Raw genomic sequence first — 13946 nt, forward strand, 5'->3', positions numbered from 1 at the left:
CACCTACGCATGTCCAGTTTGTGCCAGAGCTTTTCCCTCTCATGCACTGGATGAGGGCAAAAAGAGGGTAGGAAAACGTCTTGAGACTGATGGAAAACAGACAATACCTTCGGTCGTACGAAGTGGTCAGGAATAAGCCGCACCGCCTCTTTTTGAAAAATGCAGAAGGTCTTGTCAATTGATAAGGCCCTTAACTCTGAAATTCATCTGGCCGAGGTTATTGTGACCAAGAAAGCCAGTTTATAAGACAAAGTTTTAAGTGGAATAGTTGAAAGTGGCTCGAAGGGTGAGTGTTGGAGAGCTCTCAAGACCACATGCAAATTCCATGATGGGAACCTATGTACAACTGGAGGGGACATTAAGGTGGCCCCTCTGAGAAATCTCCTTAGGTGAGGGTTAGACTGGAGGGAGGAACGTGAGACTCCGGATACGAGACCTATCAGAGAAGGCGCTTGGCACTTCAAAGTGTTCAGTTTCAGGCCCTTCTCCAATCCTTCCTGTAGAAACTGTAATAAGTGTTTTAGGATAGCAGTACCCCTAGGAATGGAGTGACGGGCAGACCAACGCAGGAAAGCCCGCCAGGTACACTGATATATCCGGTCGGTTGACGGTCTACGCGCTGCTAACATCGTCCGTAGAACTCCTGGTGAGTACCCGAACTGGCTCAGCAGTCCCCTCTCAGTCTCCATGCGGTCAGCCTTAACCAACTTGGGTTGGGATGAAACACAGGCCCTTGAAACAGGAGATCATTGCTGACTGGAAGTTCCCACGGAGGTTCTGCAGTCAGGTGTAACAGCTCTGAAAACCATGGTCACCTGGGCCAGAATGGCGCTATGAGGATCACCTGGGCCCGCAACAGGCGTATTCTCCTTAGTACTCTGGCCAGCAGGGGTGTTGGTGGGTACGTGAACAGCAAGCCTTTTGGCCACGGACTTGAGAGAGCGTCCACTGCCGCTGCCCCCTTGCAAGGGAATCTGGTCATGAATTGTTTTAGTTGTGCATTCTTTGGTGTTGCGAATAAGTCCATTATCGGGACGCCCATTCGTCTTGTGATTTGCTGGAATATCATCGGATTGAGACCCCAGTCTCCTGGGTGGAGGTCTTCTCTGCTGAGCCAGTCTGCCACCTGATTTAGTTCCCCTTTGAGATGATGTGCTGATAGAGACTTGATGTTCGTCTCCGCCCAGAGAGAAGTAGAATCGCCTCCTGATGTAGGGACCAAGATCGAATTCCCCCTTGATGGTTCACATGGGCCTTTGCTGTGATGTTGTCCGTTCTTATGAGGACGTGATGATTCTGTACTGTGTGTTGAAAGGCCTCCAGTACTAGGCGAATGGCTCTGAGCTCTCTTCAATTTATACTGTGCTGCCTTTCGTTTTCGTCCCAGTGACCTTGTGCCGAGAGCTGAAGGCAGTGCACCCCCCAGCCCCTGTTGCTTGCATCCGTGGTTACTAATATCCTTGGAGGGTCCAGAAAGAAGTTGACCAGATTCAACCACCAATGAAGTGATTTTCGAAGCTGAGGTGGAAGGAATAGCCACAATTTTTTCTTCCTCACTATGGCCTGCTGATGTGGGAGCAGAAACCACTGGAGCGGGCACAGGTGTAATCGCGCCCAAGGAACTACTTCTATCGCCACAACCATAAGGCCCAACAGCCTTGCTAGGGATGTAAGGAGGGCTGATGGGAGTGACAGGACAGTCCTTATTTCCTGTGTGATAGTTGTGAAGCGATCCCATGGAAGGAAGAGATGATCCTCGACTGTATTTATCACCACGCCCAGATGACGAAGATGGTGGCTCGGTTTCAGTTGACTTTTTTGGTGATTTATGATGAAACCGTGATGTTCCAGTTCTGCCACTGTTAATGCTAGGTCTTGTTGTGCTTCCTGTAGAGTGCGTGATTGCGCAAGCAAATTGTCCAAATATGCGAAAAAACGGACGCCCCATAGTCGAAGATGCGCCACTAGAGGTGCCAAGACCTTGGTGAACACCCTGGGTGCGGCAGACAAACCGAAGGGCAGTGCTGTGTACTGAAAATGGCACCCTGCGTACCTGAAGCATAGTAGCTTCCTGCTTTTGGGGTGTATGGGCACATGCAAGTATGCCTCCTTCAGGTCGATGGATGATAGGAAGTCCAGGTGGTGTAGGGCTTCTGAAATCGACCTTAACGTCTCCATGCGGAAACGTTCTCTTTTGACCGACTTGTTCAGAAATTTTAAGCCCAGGACCGCCCTTTTTGATCCGTCCTTTTTGGGGACGGTGAATAGAATAGAATTCTATTCTATTCCCTCCCTCCTGAGGGGAGGGAACTGGCTCCACCGCCCCAATTTCCATCAGATGATGGATGGCTTGCAGCATTTCGGCATGTTTTTGCCACGACCGAGATCACGGGGTGGGAACGAACCTGCGGGGAGAAGGGGCGTCCAATTCTATTCTGTAGCCAGCTTGTATCACTGTCAGAACCTTAGAATTTGTTATGGAAGATTCCCAGGTGGGAAGAAATCTTGTTAGACGTCCTCCCAGCCGCACTGCTTGGCAGTCATTGCTGGGGTTTTTGTTTAGCCTGGGCAGACTGCTGTCTAAAATTTCCTCACCCCTGTAAGGGAAGCGCTGGTGACCCCAAGATCCTCTTTGTTGTCTAACATCTCTGTTCCTGCCCCTAAAAGGCCAAAAACTCTGAAAGGGCTGAAATTGCTGAACATTTTTCTTAAAGAGAGGCCTCTCTGGCTTGTGTACTGCTGAGGGCATGGTCTTGCACTTATCGCTTGACTCAACCAGTACGTCTTTTAGTGCTTCTTCCCTGAAGAGCTTTGTGGCGTGATAAAGGACGGCTGTAAGGTTACCTTTGGATGTGTTGTCCACCACCCAATTTTTTAACCACAAATGGCGCCTCCCTAAGACGGAAGCTGCGGCCACCCGTGAAGAGTACCTGATGGAATCCAGAGTGGCATCGGCTATAAAAGCCTGTGCTTTTTGCAGCTTGACCAGCTGCTGCCTTAACCTAATGCTGTCAGGCGGTGGATCATTTAATAAACCGTCTAACCAGAGTAAGGAGGCCCTCGCGGCCATAGAGGCTGTTGCCGCCGCTCTGGTCGCCTGAGCAGAATTATCATGCGTGCACTTAAATGCCGACTCTGCTTTTTTGTCAGCCGGGTCTTTGAGAGTTACCTCACCATCCCATGGCACAAGGGAATTTGATACCAGCTGCGTGATAGGGGCATCCGTACAGGGTGTCTTAAATAATTTCGCGGCTTCTTTCCGAAAGGAATAAAAATGGTTAGATATAGCCAGTGGCTTCCTATTTGCCGCGGGAAGCCGCCACTCTTGTTTCACCACCTCTGCAAATAATTCTGGTAAGGGCAAAAGAATGTCTTTTGGCTTTGCTCTTGGACAAACCAAGTCCCCTTTTTCGTTTGTGGGTTTGGGGTTTGTGTTTTGCTGTAGCCCTATGGTTTTTATAATTCTGGACATGAGAGGATTGAAATCCTCAGTCACAAAGAGTCTTTGGGATACGGAAGCATTGCCATTGTCTTCCCCCCCTGACCAGTCTCCATCTTCCCTGTCCGGAAGCTCTGGGTCTTGTGGTAAAGAGCCCGTTCCAGCCCTGGCATCCTCCCCCTCAGATATCGGGGGTTGTAAAGGGTTCCTGCCAGGTTTCTCTATGGGCCTGGGATTAAGGGGCTTAGGGTCCCCAGAGTCCTGGTCGGATATATCAGAGGAATGTGGTCCACCCCTATGGTGGTCAGCCTCTTTAACTTTGAGATGCTTTGTTTTGGCCTTGGCCTTTTTAGGAGGGGAGGGAGTGGAATCACTATAGGACACACTATTGGAGGGAGATGGCTCCCTTTTTCTCCTTTTATGGGGCTTTTTGTCTTTCTTAATCGGCCCGACTTAATGGATGGTACCGATGATGGCGTTTTTAAACCATGCCTGCCAGTCAGGCGGTACCGTTTTTGGAATAGTCACGGAAACTCCGGGTATGGAAGAACCCCGGTCCCCACAAACACTTAAAGGTTCCCCCGTTACCTCCCTGGAAGAAGTTCCTCTAGGGGGGGAAGCCGTCAGAAGCTGTTCTTGCTCCACCAAAATGGCCGCGTCTGCTTCCTTTTGTGCCGTTTTACCTGCCTCTGCCACAATTTTGTGTCTGATGTGGTCCTGGTTCTCTGCTATGGCCCGAATCTCAGCCGAGCAGGGAAGAGGATTGGTAAAGGGCAGCCACAAAAAGACGATCTCCTGGGAGTGGGGCAGACCCGCACTCCTATCAGCTGCACGCTGGGCTGCTGACGAATGAGTCTCACAGCCCGAAGGCAGGAGACTCGGTGCGGACCCGGGAACGAGTGGCGTGGGCGGCTCAAAGGCAGCTGTCACCGTTGTGGCAGCGGGTGGCTGTCCGGGGGCCGCTATTGGGAGCGGGGCGTTGGAGATCGTCGCTCTGGTGGCTGGGCCTGCTCCCGGAGAAGCGGCTCGCATTGGGGCCAAAGCTCCGAGGGCTTTGGAGCACCCCGGCCCGAAGTGGGCTTGCTTTGTTCCCCTGGGCACTAAAACTGTTCTCCCTCTATGCCCCCACTCCATGCAACACAAGGAATGGTGGAGAAAAAGGGGGGGAGGGGGAAGAAAGGAAGACAGATAAAAGCTGTGAGTTAATTAATTAATTTATTTTAATATATAGTGGATAAAGACGTGAAAAAACACAGAGTGGACACGATAGAAAAGACAAGAATCAAGAAGATAAACGGAGAAGTAAGAATCTGCTGCTGGAGCTAAGGTGAGGACAGAAAGAACTGGGGCGGGGTTATCTCCCTCAGCACTGAGTGGGCGTGTAGTTATCTGTTTTTTCCAATCAGATTTCTGTCCTGTCTCTGACCTAGTGGGGAGGGATAACCCATGAGATGTCCCTGGCAACAAGAACCGAGAATGGACTCTGAAGGTCAGCATCCTTGTTGGGTCATAATGGCCGTAACATCACAATGTACTTAAAAGCAATGAACATCAGTAAAGAATGAATGTGTATTTCCATATTTTATTTGAAAGCAACAAAGTGCTCTCACATAAAATGCATAACACTGTATACAAGGCATATAAAAACAATCACAATGCATGAATATTTGCGGGTGGTGAGCTAGGGAGTGAACATACATGAATAAATATCTACACATCAACATTGGTTGTCAAAGCAGCTACACAAAGGGTTTACCAGGGCTAATCATCATAGGTAAAATAATAAGAATAGGGGGACAAGGAGCACTCAATCAGTGATGTTTTTAATCACTTGGGATGCTTAGGGGCAAAGTTGGCCCCACAAGCCTGCTGTTTGGTGACCTGCTTCCTGAACCACCAAAACATAGGTACTGAAGGGAAATGCAAACATACTGCCTTCCAATGCATACAATATAATATGGTTAAGGGACCTCATGTGAAATTATAACCATTTATGGCTTATTTTTTCACAGGAAGCCACACTACATAAAAATGCAGAAAGTTTGGCTGACACATTAAGGCAAACTGAAATGGGGTGCCAGAGAGATAGTGTCTAGTCCAGGATTAGATGTTTCTTATTTGCTTTTTCTTTCAGACTCTCAGTCTTGTCTTGCAGCCTTTGTCCAAATATGTTACTCTGAGTTAGAAAATACCAGTCCAGAACTTCTCTCACATCTCTGAAAAGGGAAAGAGAAAATGATCAGGGCTCACAACAATAATAAACTAGTTTGTTTCTGGGTCAGTCAGAGGAAACACTGCTCAGAAATAACACAGCTTAGACAGGGTCTGCTCAAATGTATGGTGTGTGTGTGTGGGGGGGAGGGCCTCCGCAGCCAGGCCTGCCACCGGCCTCCGCTGGCACCCCTGGCCTCCACCACGGCCAGGCCAGCCTGCTGCCGCTATTGGCCTGCGCCTCAGCCAATCAGGTGTGTCCGCTGTGCAGCCAATCAGCTGAGTTGCCAGGATGCATCCCCACAGATGCTGAGGCATGTCTACGAGAATTAAATATATAGATTGTCTGTTTCCACCAGCTGCGAAGTGAAGACTATGGGTATTCACAGTTCATATTTGCGGGATTTTACCAGACCCCTGGCTTATTCTCAGTCTTCTAATTAATCTCCTTTGGAACAGGCAGCAATGGGGGTTTGTTCATTTCTTATCTTGAATCCACTGAATAATGGCTACTTAGCAGCCTCCAGGAATCTACCCATACAGATTGCTACAATTTCTACTAGCTATATTAGAAAAGCAATTCAATGTCTTTTCCAGATCACATTATTCACTTACCTGGAAGCTGGTGCTGAAGTACTCAGAGATGTGCAGGAAGCTACCTTGTCTATGTTTATGTCACTGGAAAGGGAAAAGAATCCTTAAACAGCTGCCAAGTATGTGAAGAGCTCAATATCATAGAAGCAAGTCCCACTTTATTGCAACAGATTTACACCCAAGTAAGCATGCAGAGAATTGCAGCCATATATTAATTCATGGAGCAAGTCAAATAATTGAAATTAAGCATGTGCTCCTCTGCCACTTTCTAATAGCCAATTCTCTTTGCTATTTTGTTAATGGTATTAAAACATTTCATATAGCCTGGCCACACAAACATACAAGTTTAATCAAGGGGTAAGCCAGAGGCAGCAAGGAAAACGAGTGGGGCTAGCTGAGAGGCTGGGGGCTCTTTCCCCCCATCTGAATCTCCCTGGCTTGAGCCAGGAGACTGCTGAGCCTTATTCCCTCTTCCCTTGGTCTTGGAGTCACTCAGGCTTTTGGTGCTGGGTGATTTCAATGTCCTCTTTGGGACTGGCTTGTCTGGTGCTGCCCAGGAGTTCATAGCGGCCGTGACAACTATGGGCCTATTCTAATCAGTCCTAGGACCTACACATGTTGCTGGTCACAAGCTGGATTTGGTCTTTTGCTCAAATCAGGGTGGTGTTCTGTGGGTGGGGTATCCTGTATTCTCCTAATTGTCACGGATGGACCACTTCCTGATTAAGGTTGTATTCACAGTCACGTCTGACCCCTGCAGGGATGGTGTGGTGTACCTATTAGAATTGGCCGCCCGAGAAGGCTGTTAGATCCAGTAGGATTCCAAAGGGCTTTGGAACTGGTTCTGCTGGTAATTCTGTTGATGCCCTGGTGGATACCTGGAACAGGGAACTTACCAGGGCAGTAGACTCAATCGCTCCTAAGCGTCCTCTCTAACCCATTTCAAAACTATGTCCATGGTATACAGAAGAGCTGCGGGAGCTGAAGCGGAAAGGTAGATGACTGGAGCACAAATGAAGGGGGACTCATCTTGAATGGGATAAGACACAGCATAGAGCCCATCTGAAGGCATACGCTGTGGCAATACGTGCAGCAAAGAAGCAATTTTATTCTGCACGGATTGCATCCGCAAATTCTCATCCAGCAGAGCTGTTCTGGATTGTTAGGGGTTTAACTCAAACCCCTTGTTTTAAATCTGTTTCTAGAAACAAAGTCTCACTGTGATGCGTTCAATGAGTTCTTTGCAGGAAATATTTTTTCGCATTTTACCTGATCCGGACTCCAATATTTTTGCAGGGCTAGTTAGGGGAATATCCAGCAATCCCTCTCCTTGCAAGATTAGACTGAATCAGTTTCAGTCTTCTGAGGATGTGGACAAGCTGCTTGGAGCGGTATGACCTACCACCTGTTTTTGAGATTCTTTCCCAACATGGCTGATTTCATTTTGCAGGGAGGTTGTTGGAGCTGGCTTCGTTGATATCATTAATAACTCACTGGGGGAAGGCAGGATGCCACCCTGTTTGAAGGAGGCGGTGGTTAGACTGTTTCTTAAGAAGCCCACTTCGGATCCGCTGGTGTTGAATAATTATAGGCCAGTCTCCAACGTCCTATGGTTGATTAAGATAACTGAGGTGGGGGTGGCTGACCAGCGCTAAGCGGTCTTGGAGGAAACGGATTCTCTAGACCCATTTCAGTCTGACTTTATAGCAGGCTATGGGACTGAGACTGCCTTGGTTAGCCTGACAGATGACTTTCACCAGAAGTGTGTTTGTTCTTTTGGATCTCTCGTCAGGATCACCTGAGGGATTTGAGAATAGGAGGCACTGTTTTACAGTGGTTCTGTTCCTGTGTCTCGAGTAGATTTCAGATGGTGGCACTTGGTAACAGTTGTTCTTCAAAATGGGAGTTGCTATATGGAGACCCTCAGAGCTCCATTCTGTCACCAATGCTTTTTAACATCTACATGAAACTGCTGAGTGAGGTTATCAGGAGATTTGGTACTGGGTATTATCAGTATGCTGATGATACCAAAATCTATTTCTCCTTGTCATCAACATCATAAAATGGCGTTAACCCCTTAATGCATACTTATAGGAAGTAATGGGTTGGGTGAGTGATAATAAATTGAAGCTGAAACTAAGCAAGATGGAAGTGCTTATTGTTAGGGGTCATAATCTGCAAGATGGGATAGAACATCCTGTTCTGGATGAGGTTACACTCCCCAAGAAAGACCAGGTTCGAAGCTCGGGCGTGCTCACCCGGTTCTCACCCTGGTGCCTCAGGCTGAGGCCATAGCCAGGAGCGCTTTTTACCAGGTGCAATTGTTCTGACAACTTCGCCCATTCCTTTTGGAGAATGACCTGAAAACGGTGGTGCACCAGCTGGTAACCTTCAGGTTGGATTACTGCAATGCGCTCTATGTAGGGCTGCCTTTGTACGTAGTTCAGAAACTTCAGTTAGTTCAAAATTTGGCAGTCAGATTGGTCTGGAGTATCTTGGAGAGACAATATTATGCCTGTTCTTAAACAGTTGCACTGGCTACCAATGTGTTTCTGGGCAAAGTACAAAGTGCTGGTTATTTAAAATGCTTTAAAGCCCTGAATGGCTTAGGTCTAGGGTACCTGAGAGAGTGCCTTTCTCTACAAGATCCCTACCACTCACTGAGATCAGCAGGAGGGGGTCTGTCTTCAGGTGCCATCAGTTCATCTGGTGGTGACCTGGGATAGGGCCTTCTCTGTTGTTGTCCTTAGGCTGTGGAACACACTCCCCCCCAAATATGAGGGAATTATCTTCTTTGGACGCTTTCAGGAGAGCCTTAAAATCTTAATTCTAATCTGTTTTTAATGGTTATATATTTCTGATTTTAGTGTAAACCTCCTTGAGCCATTTTAGGGAGGGTGGTATATCAATCAACCAATCAAAGAATAAACAAGCTTTGTCAAAATTGCGCAGTTTACTACTTTATCATAGAAAGCTTACTAAGTTTGTTCTGAGCAGCAATCAACATGGCAAAGAAACAGCAGGATTCTTATTGAAGCCTCTAAGTCCCACCCTCCAGCCTCCCTAATTTTAACCAAATCATGGCCTCCTATAGGTGTCTAAAAACAATAGCTAAGGGGACTGTCACAAAAGATAAGCAGGCTGGCTCCTCTCTGCTCATTCTGGAATTCAAGCACTGGACTGAATTCAGGTGAGAGTAGCGGCTTTTTGAAGTGGAAAAAATTATTCTGGAGAAACAGTTCTGTGCAAGCCTAGAAGTAAACTGTCTATAGGCAGTCCAATAGGCAGTCCAATAAAATCCACATCTGAACCATTTTAAATGTCATTTGCTCTTTCTTTATAATGAAGGGCAAACACAGTAAGAATGATGATAGATTATCCATTTAGATAATTCACTGGGGATGTGGGGTCATTTACCACAAATTAAATGACTTCCTTTGTCAAGTTGGATGAAGCCTGAGGTTTGTCTAGGCCATCCTAAGACTTGACCTGGTGCCCTGCCTATGAACCACCTCTTGGAAATTAGGGCACACGTTCTCTGTCTGCCTGGCTTTTTAATGGAAGTAGACTTACCTTCCTTCTTTCTTGCTTCTAGTCTCATCAAATGATAAGTCAGTCTGTGGAAATTCAGCTTTTATCATATCTGGTGTAAGTAACACTGCAGCCTCCTCTTCAGTCACTCTAACAATTAAATTGAGAATAATTTGTGTTTTTAAGCTGTTTGGGGACAAACAAATGTCTGCCCTGTTATTTTCAACCCTAGAAGAACAAGTACTATGTATGTAAGGGCAAGCCTGCATGTTCTTCATCCTTTGTTTGCATATACTCACACACACACACACACACACACACACACACACACACACACGCACACACATAAACATTTGTATCAAATATCAGTGCTTAAAAAGAAACTTACTCATCAATTACATTTTCTTTGTCTTGCTCTTCCAAGCCAGCCAGAAATGGAGGTACATCTTTTGGAATCATGTCTAAATTATAGGGATCAGTGCTTTTGGAAAAACACAACCACAATAATGCATTAAGAAAAGGGTATCGTCAATCTGTATGTTTCACAGCATGGTTTCTGTTGTATTCTTCTGGTTTTAATATATATACATCAAATTCCTTTCAAATGAAATGTAAGCCACAAATCATGTGGGGGTTTGCTCTGTATTCACTGTTAGTTTTTTTAAAAAAGCATAAGCAATGTATTTATTGTTTTGAAAATATTACAGAAATGAATACAAAATCAAATCAAATACATTATTAAATCCATTACATTGTGCTCTATATTCCCACTATAATCTTTCCATGTTTAATTTTTTCCAACCTCAGTCTAATGATCAAACTCAGTAACAAACTATCAAGCAGAACAAGTGGTACTCACAAAGGTCCTTTTGCCCCTTTACCTCCATGACAGAACTGGTCAAAACAGCTGACCACAATCTACAGAATCAAGCTCTTCTCTTCCTCTTCCTTTCTAGGAAGTGGGGTATGGTCATTCTGACCTCCATAATCCATACTCAATGTATATACACAAACATGCACTTAATGTTATTTAATTCAAACTTGGAATAAATTATGATTTTGCATTCCTGTGCCAGGATTTGTGTGTGCCTAGACCTCGAAAGTGTGTCTAGGGCTCAGAGGAAGAGAAAGGAACATTGGTTATTCAACATGAAGGCTTCTTCTTGCTGTTGGATTTGAGGACATCTCACATGGGTTATCCTTCTCACGTGCTCCAGAATGCAGGACTATGCAAATTATGCAACACTTTAAGAGCCTGGGAAGGAGAACCCAACCCAGTTCTAAATAGCCAAGTCCAAGGTACAGTGAAAGATGTGAGAAAAAACGAAAGGTTCACCAGTAGATGCAGACACCCAGGGGGAGGGTCGAGATGTCCTCAAATCCAGCAGCAAGAAGTCTTCATGGTGACTAACCAATGCTCCCTTCTTTGCTGTTGGATGAGGATATCTTATGTCTGATGTGCCACAGCTAAGAACCCCGGGTGGGAGTGTCAGCATTTACTGGGGCAGAAGAACCGGTTGAAAAACACTTCTCCTGCTTGTGAAGAGTGATGGAAGGTGAGCTTGTAATGTAGGGTGAATGTAGAAGGTGATGCCCAGGTGTCTGCCTTGCAGATTTCTGATAGTGTGGTGCATTAGTTGAGAATACAACTGTCACCGCTGCAGACCTTGTAGAGTGCGCTATGATATTGTGAGGCGGTCATAGATTCTGTATCTTATAGGCTAGTGCAATACAGGCCTTAATCCATCTGGTGGTGGTAGGTGCAGAAAATTTCTGACCCACAGAGGAAGGGAGAAATGAGACGAATAAGGCATCCAAGGAGTAGAAAGAAGCCGTGCAGGAAAGGTACACCTTTAGACAGCGGCGTACGTCAAGCTTATGCCAGTCTTTTTCCAGGTGGTGGACTGGCTTAGGAGAAAATGATGGGAGGACTATGTCCTGAGAAAGGTGAAATATGGAGGCCACTGTAGGCAGAAAGGAAAGGTCTGGTATCAGATGAATGGAGTTGGGGGGGGATGCAAAAATTGGGATTGGCGGACAATATGCGCAGTTCTGAAACGTGTCTGGCCGATGTGATGGCCACTAGAAATGCTAGCTTAGAGGAAAGGAGGAGAAGCGGTATCACTCTGAGTGGTTCGAATGGCATTTATTCAGCACATGTAGAACTTTATGCAAATCCCAGGATGGGAAGGAACCTGTGCACAGTTGGTAGTAAAAGTAGTGAGGCGCCCCTGAGGAAGTGTTTAAGGGGGAATGAGAATGTAGACCTTGAGTGGAAGGTGTGGATAATAGGTTTGCCAGGGAAGACTGCTTGATGCTTGAGTGTGTTGGCCTTGCGCCCTTTCTCAAGGCCGTCTTGTAGGAAGTGGAGGAGTTCAGGCAGACTGCAGTTGTCTCTGGAGAGCTTATGCCTTTGCATCTCTGGAGCAAAACCTGCCAAGTGGACTGATAAATGCAGTTCGTAGAGTCTCTCCTAGATGCAACAATAGTGTTCAGTACTTTACCCTCCTGTATTCTACCAAAGAAAACCACATGGCTCTGTAGTCACCAACAGTTGACACCGACTCAACAGCACACTTTTACTTTACGAGTTTAGCCATGGCTTCTCAGGATGCTCTGTTCAGTAACCAGGTGGCAAACTTGAACCACACCAGGACGTGATACAGAATGGGGCCTTGATGATTTACTTTTGGGGGACACGGTGATCAAAATAGAGAAAATGCCCCTGCCCATTACCTGAAGTGGTATTCATTCTATGGTGTTGATGGATTCTAGATACCAAATTGCACGGAGAAGATCCACATGGTTGGTAGGCGAGTGTGACTGGAGGATTGAAAGAAAGTGGTAAGGGGGTAGGGAAATCATCTTGTCAGGTGCTCAACGCCGTCCCAACAGGTGCGGAAGAGGATGGTGATACCCTCACCCTACCTGAATAGGTGCCGCCACCTCTCCTGGGCCTGGTGGGGAGCAATTCTTACCTCCCCACAGTTGCCGAGGACTGTGGCTGTCCCCTGATCTCTGCGAGGCTAAGTTGGGCTGAAATGACAAAGTCTCGTGAGAGCCAGGGCAACTCTCGCGAGACCACGGACCAAAGTCTTGTGAGACCTGCCCCACATGTCGGGGACTATATAAAGATGGCCTGGCCAAGGATGAGGGGCCAGAACGGGATGAGGGTGAAGGCGACAGGTGCCCAATCACTCCCCAGGTTAGGCGACAAGTCCACAAGCAAGAGGCCCATCTGTAAAGGTAACAGACGGGACCTTAAAGGGCCAGACGTCTGCCTCCTCCCCGGGCCAAAGCTCTGAGTCCAAGAAAGGGCCAGTCACAGCAATCCCACCAACACCCATTCACACAGCTCTATTTTGTAACCATGCAAAATGGTGTTGAGCACCCATTGGTCTGATGTGTTGGCTTCCCATGTGTGAAAAAAGGCTGAGAAGTGGAACAAAAGGGACAAGAAAGCTGGAAGGGCCTTCATGGCTGTCGTTTATTGTTACTTCAAAAGGCCAAGAGAAGTGCCTTCCTTTTGTCTTTAGTTTCAATCAGTATTTGAGGGCTTCATCGCCAAAGAGTTTTGCTGCAGTATTAGTGCTGCCAGTTTAGTGCGTGAGGCTGGGTCTACTTGCTAATGCTTTCTACCACCATGGAAGCTGTGGAGTGGAAGGAGAAATTGATTGAATCTGGTGTGGCATTGGCTATGAATGCCTCTGCCTTTTGTTTTGTGAGGAGTATTTGTTTCTGGCGATTAAGGTCTGATGGAGGCGCTTAGAGGGGCTCATCTACCCAAAGTAGAGATGCCTGTGCTATAATGGAAGTGGCAGTGGAGGTGAGTACTGATAGAGATGAAGCCTTGTGTGATTTCTTTAAGGCCACTTCCACACGCTCTTCATTGGGGTCTCTTTCTCCATCTTGAAAGAGGATGGCACCAGAGAGCAGGGCTGCCACAGGAGCGTTGGTGGAGGAAACCCAAGACATGTCTGAAGCCTCTTAAGTTAAGCTTATAGAACTTGTTAATGAGAGGAGGAGGCATCCTATTTGCAGTGGGTGCCTTCCATTCCTGTTTAGCAATAGCAATAGCAATAGCACTTACATTTATATACCGCTTTATAGCCGGGGCTCTCTAAGCAGTTTACAATGATTTAGCATATTGCCCCCAACATTCTGGGTACTC

At 46.7% G+C, this 13946-nt stretch overlaps 1 protein-coding gene across 2 annotated transcripts in view; it reads right to left on the minus strand.

The window, feature by feature from the left end:
* Positions 1–5001: 5001 nt before the first annotated feature.
* The window catches only part of CFAP221 (cilia and flagella associated protein 221), a 50236-nt gene continuing 41291 nt past the window's right edge, over positions 5002–13946 (minus strand). For both annotated transcript variants that reach the window (XM_053247635.1, XM_053247625.1), the window contains exons 22-25: positions 10164–10256; positions 9818–9925; positions 6266–6328; positions 5002–5655 (exon numbers count right to left, since the gene is read on the minus strand). In XM_053247635.1, coding sequence (XP_053103610.1) covers positions 5532–5655; positions 6266–6328; positions 9818–9925; positions 10164–10256 — 388 coding nt within the window. In that variant the 3' untranslated portion in view covers positions 5002–5531. The remainder of the gene's footprint in view (positions 5656–6265; positions 6329–9817; positions 9926–10163; positions 10257–13946) is intronic.

This window comes from Hemicordylus capensis, chromosome 1 (genome assembly GCF_027244095.1).
Source record: "Hemicordylus capensis ecotype Gifberg chromosome 1, rHemCap1.1.pri, whole genome shotgun sequence".
Lineage (NCBI taxonomy): Eukaryota > Metazoa > Chordata > Lepidosauria > Squamata > Cordylidae > Hemicordylus > Hemicordylus capensis.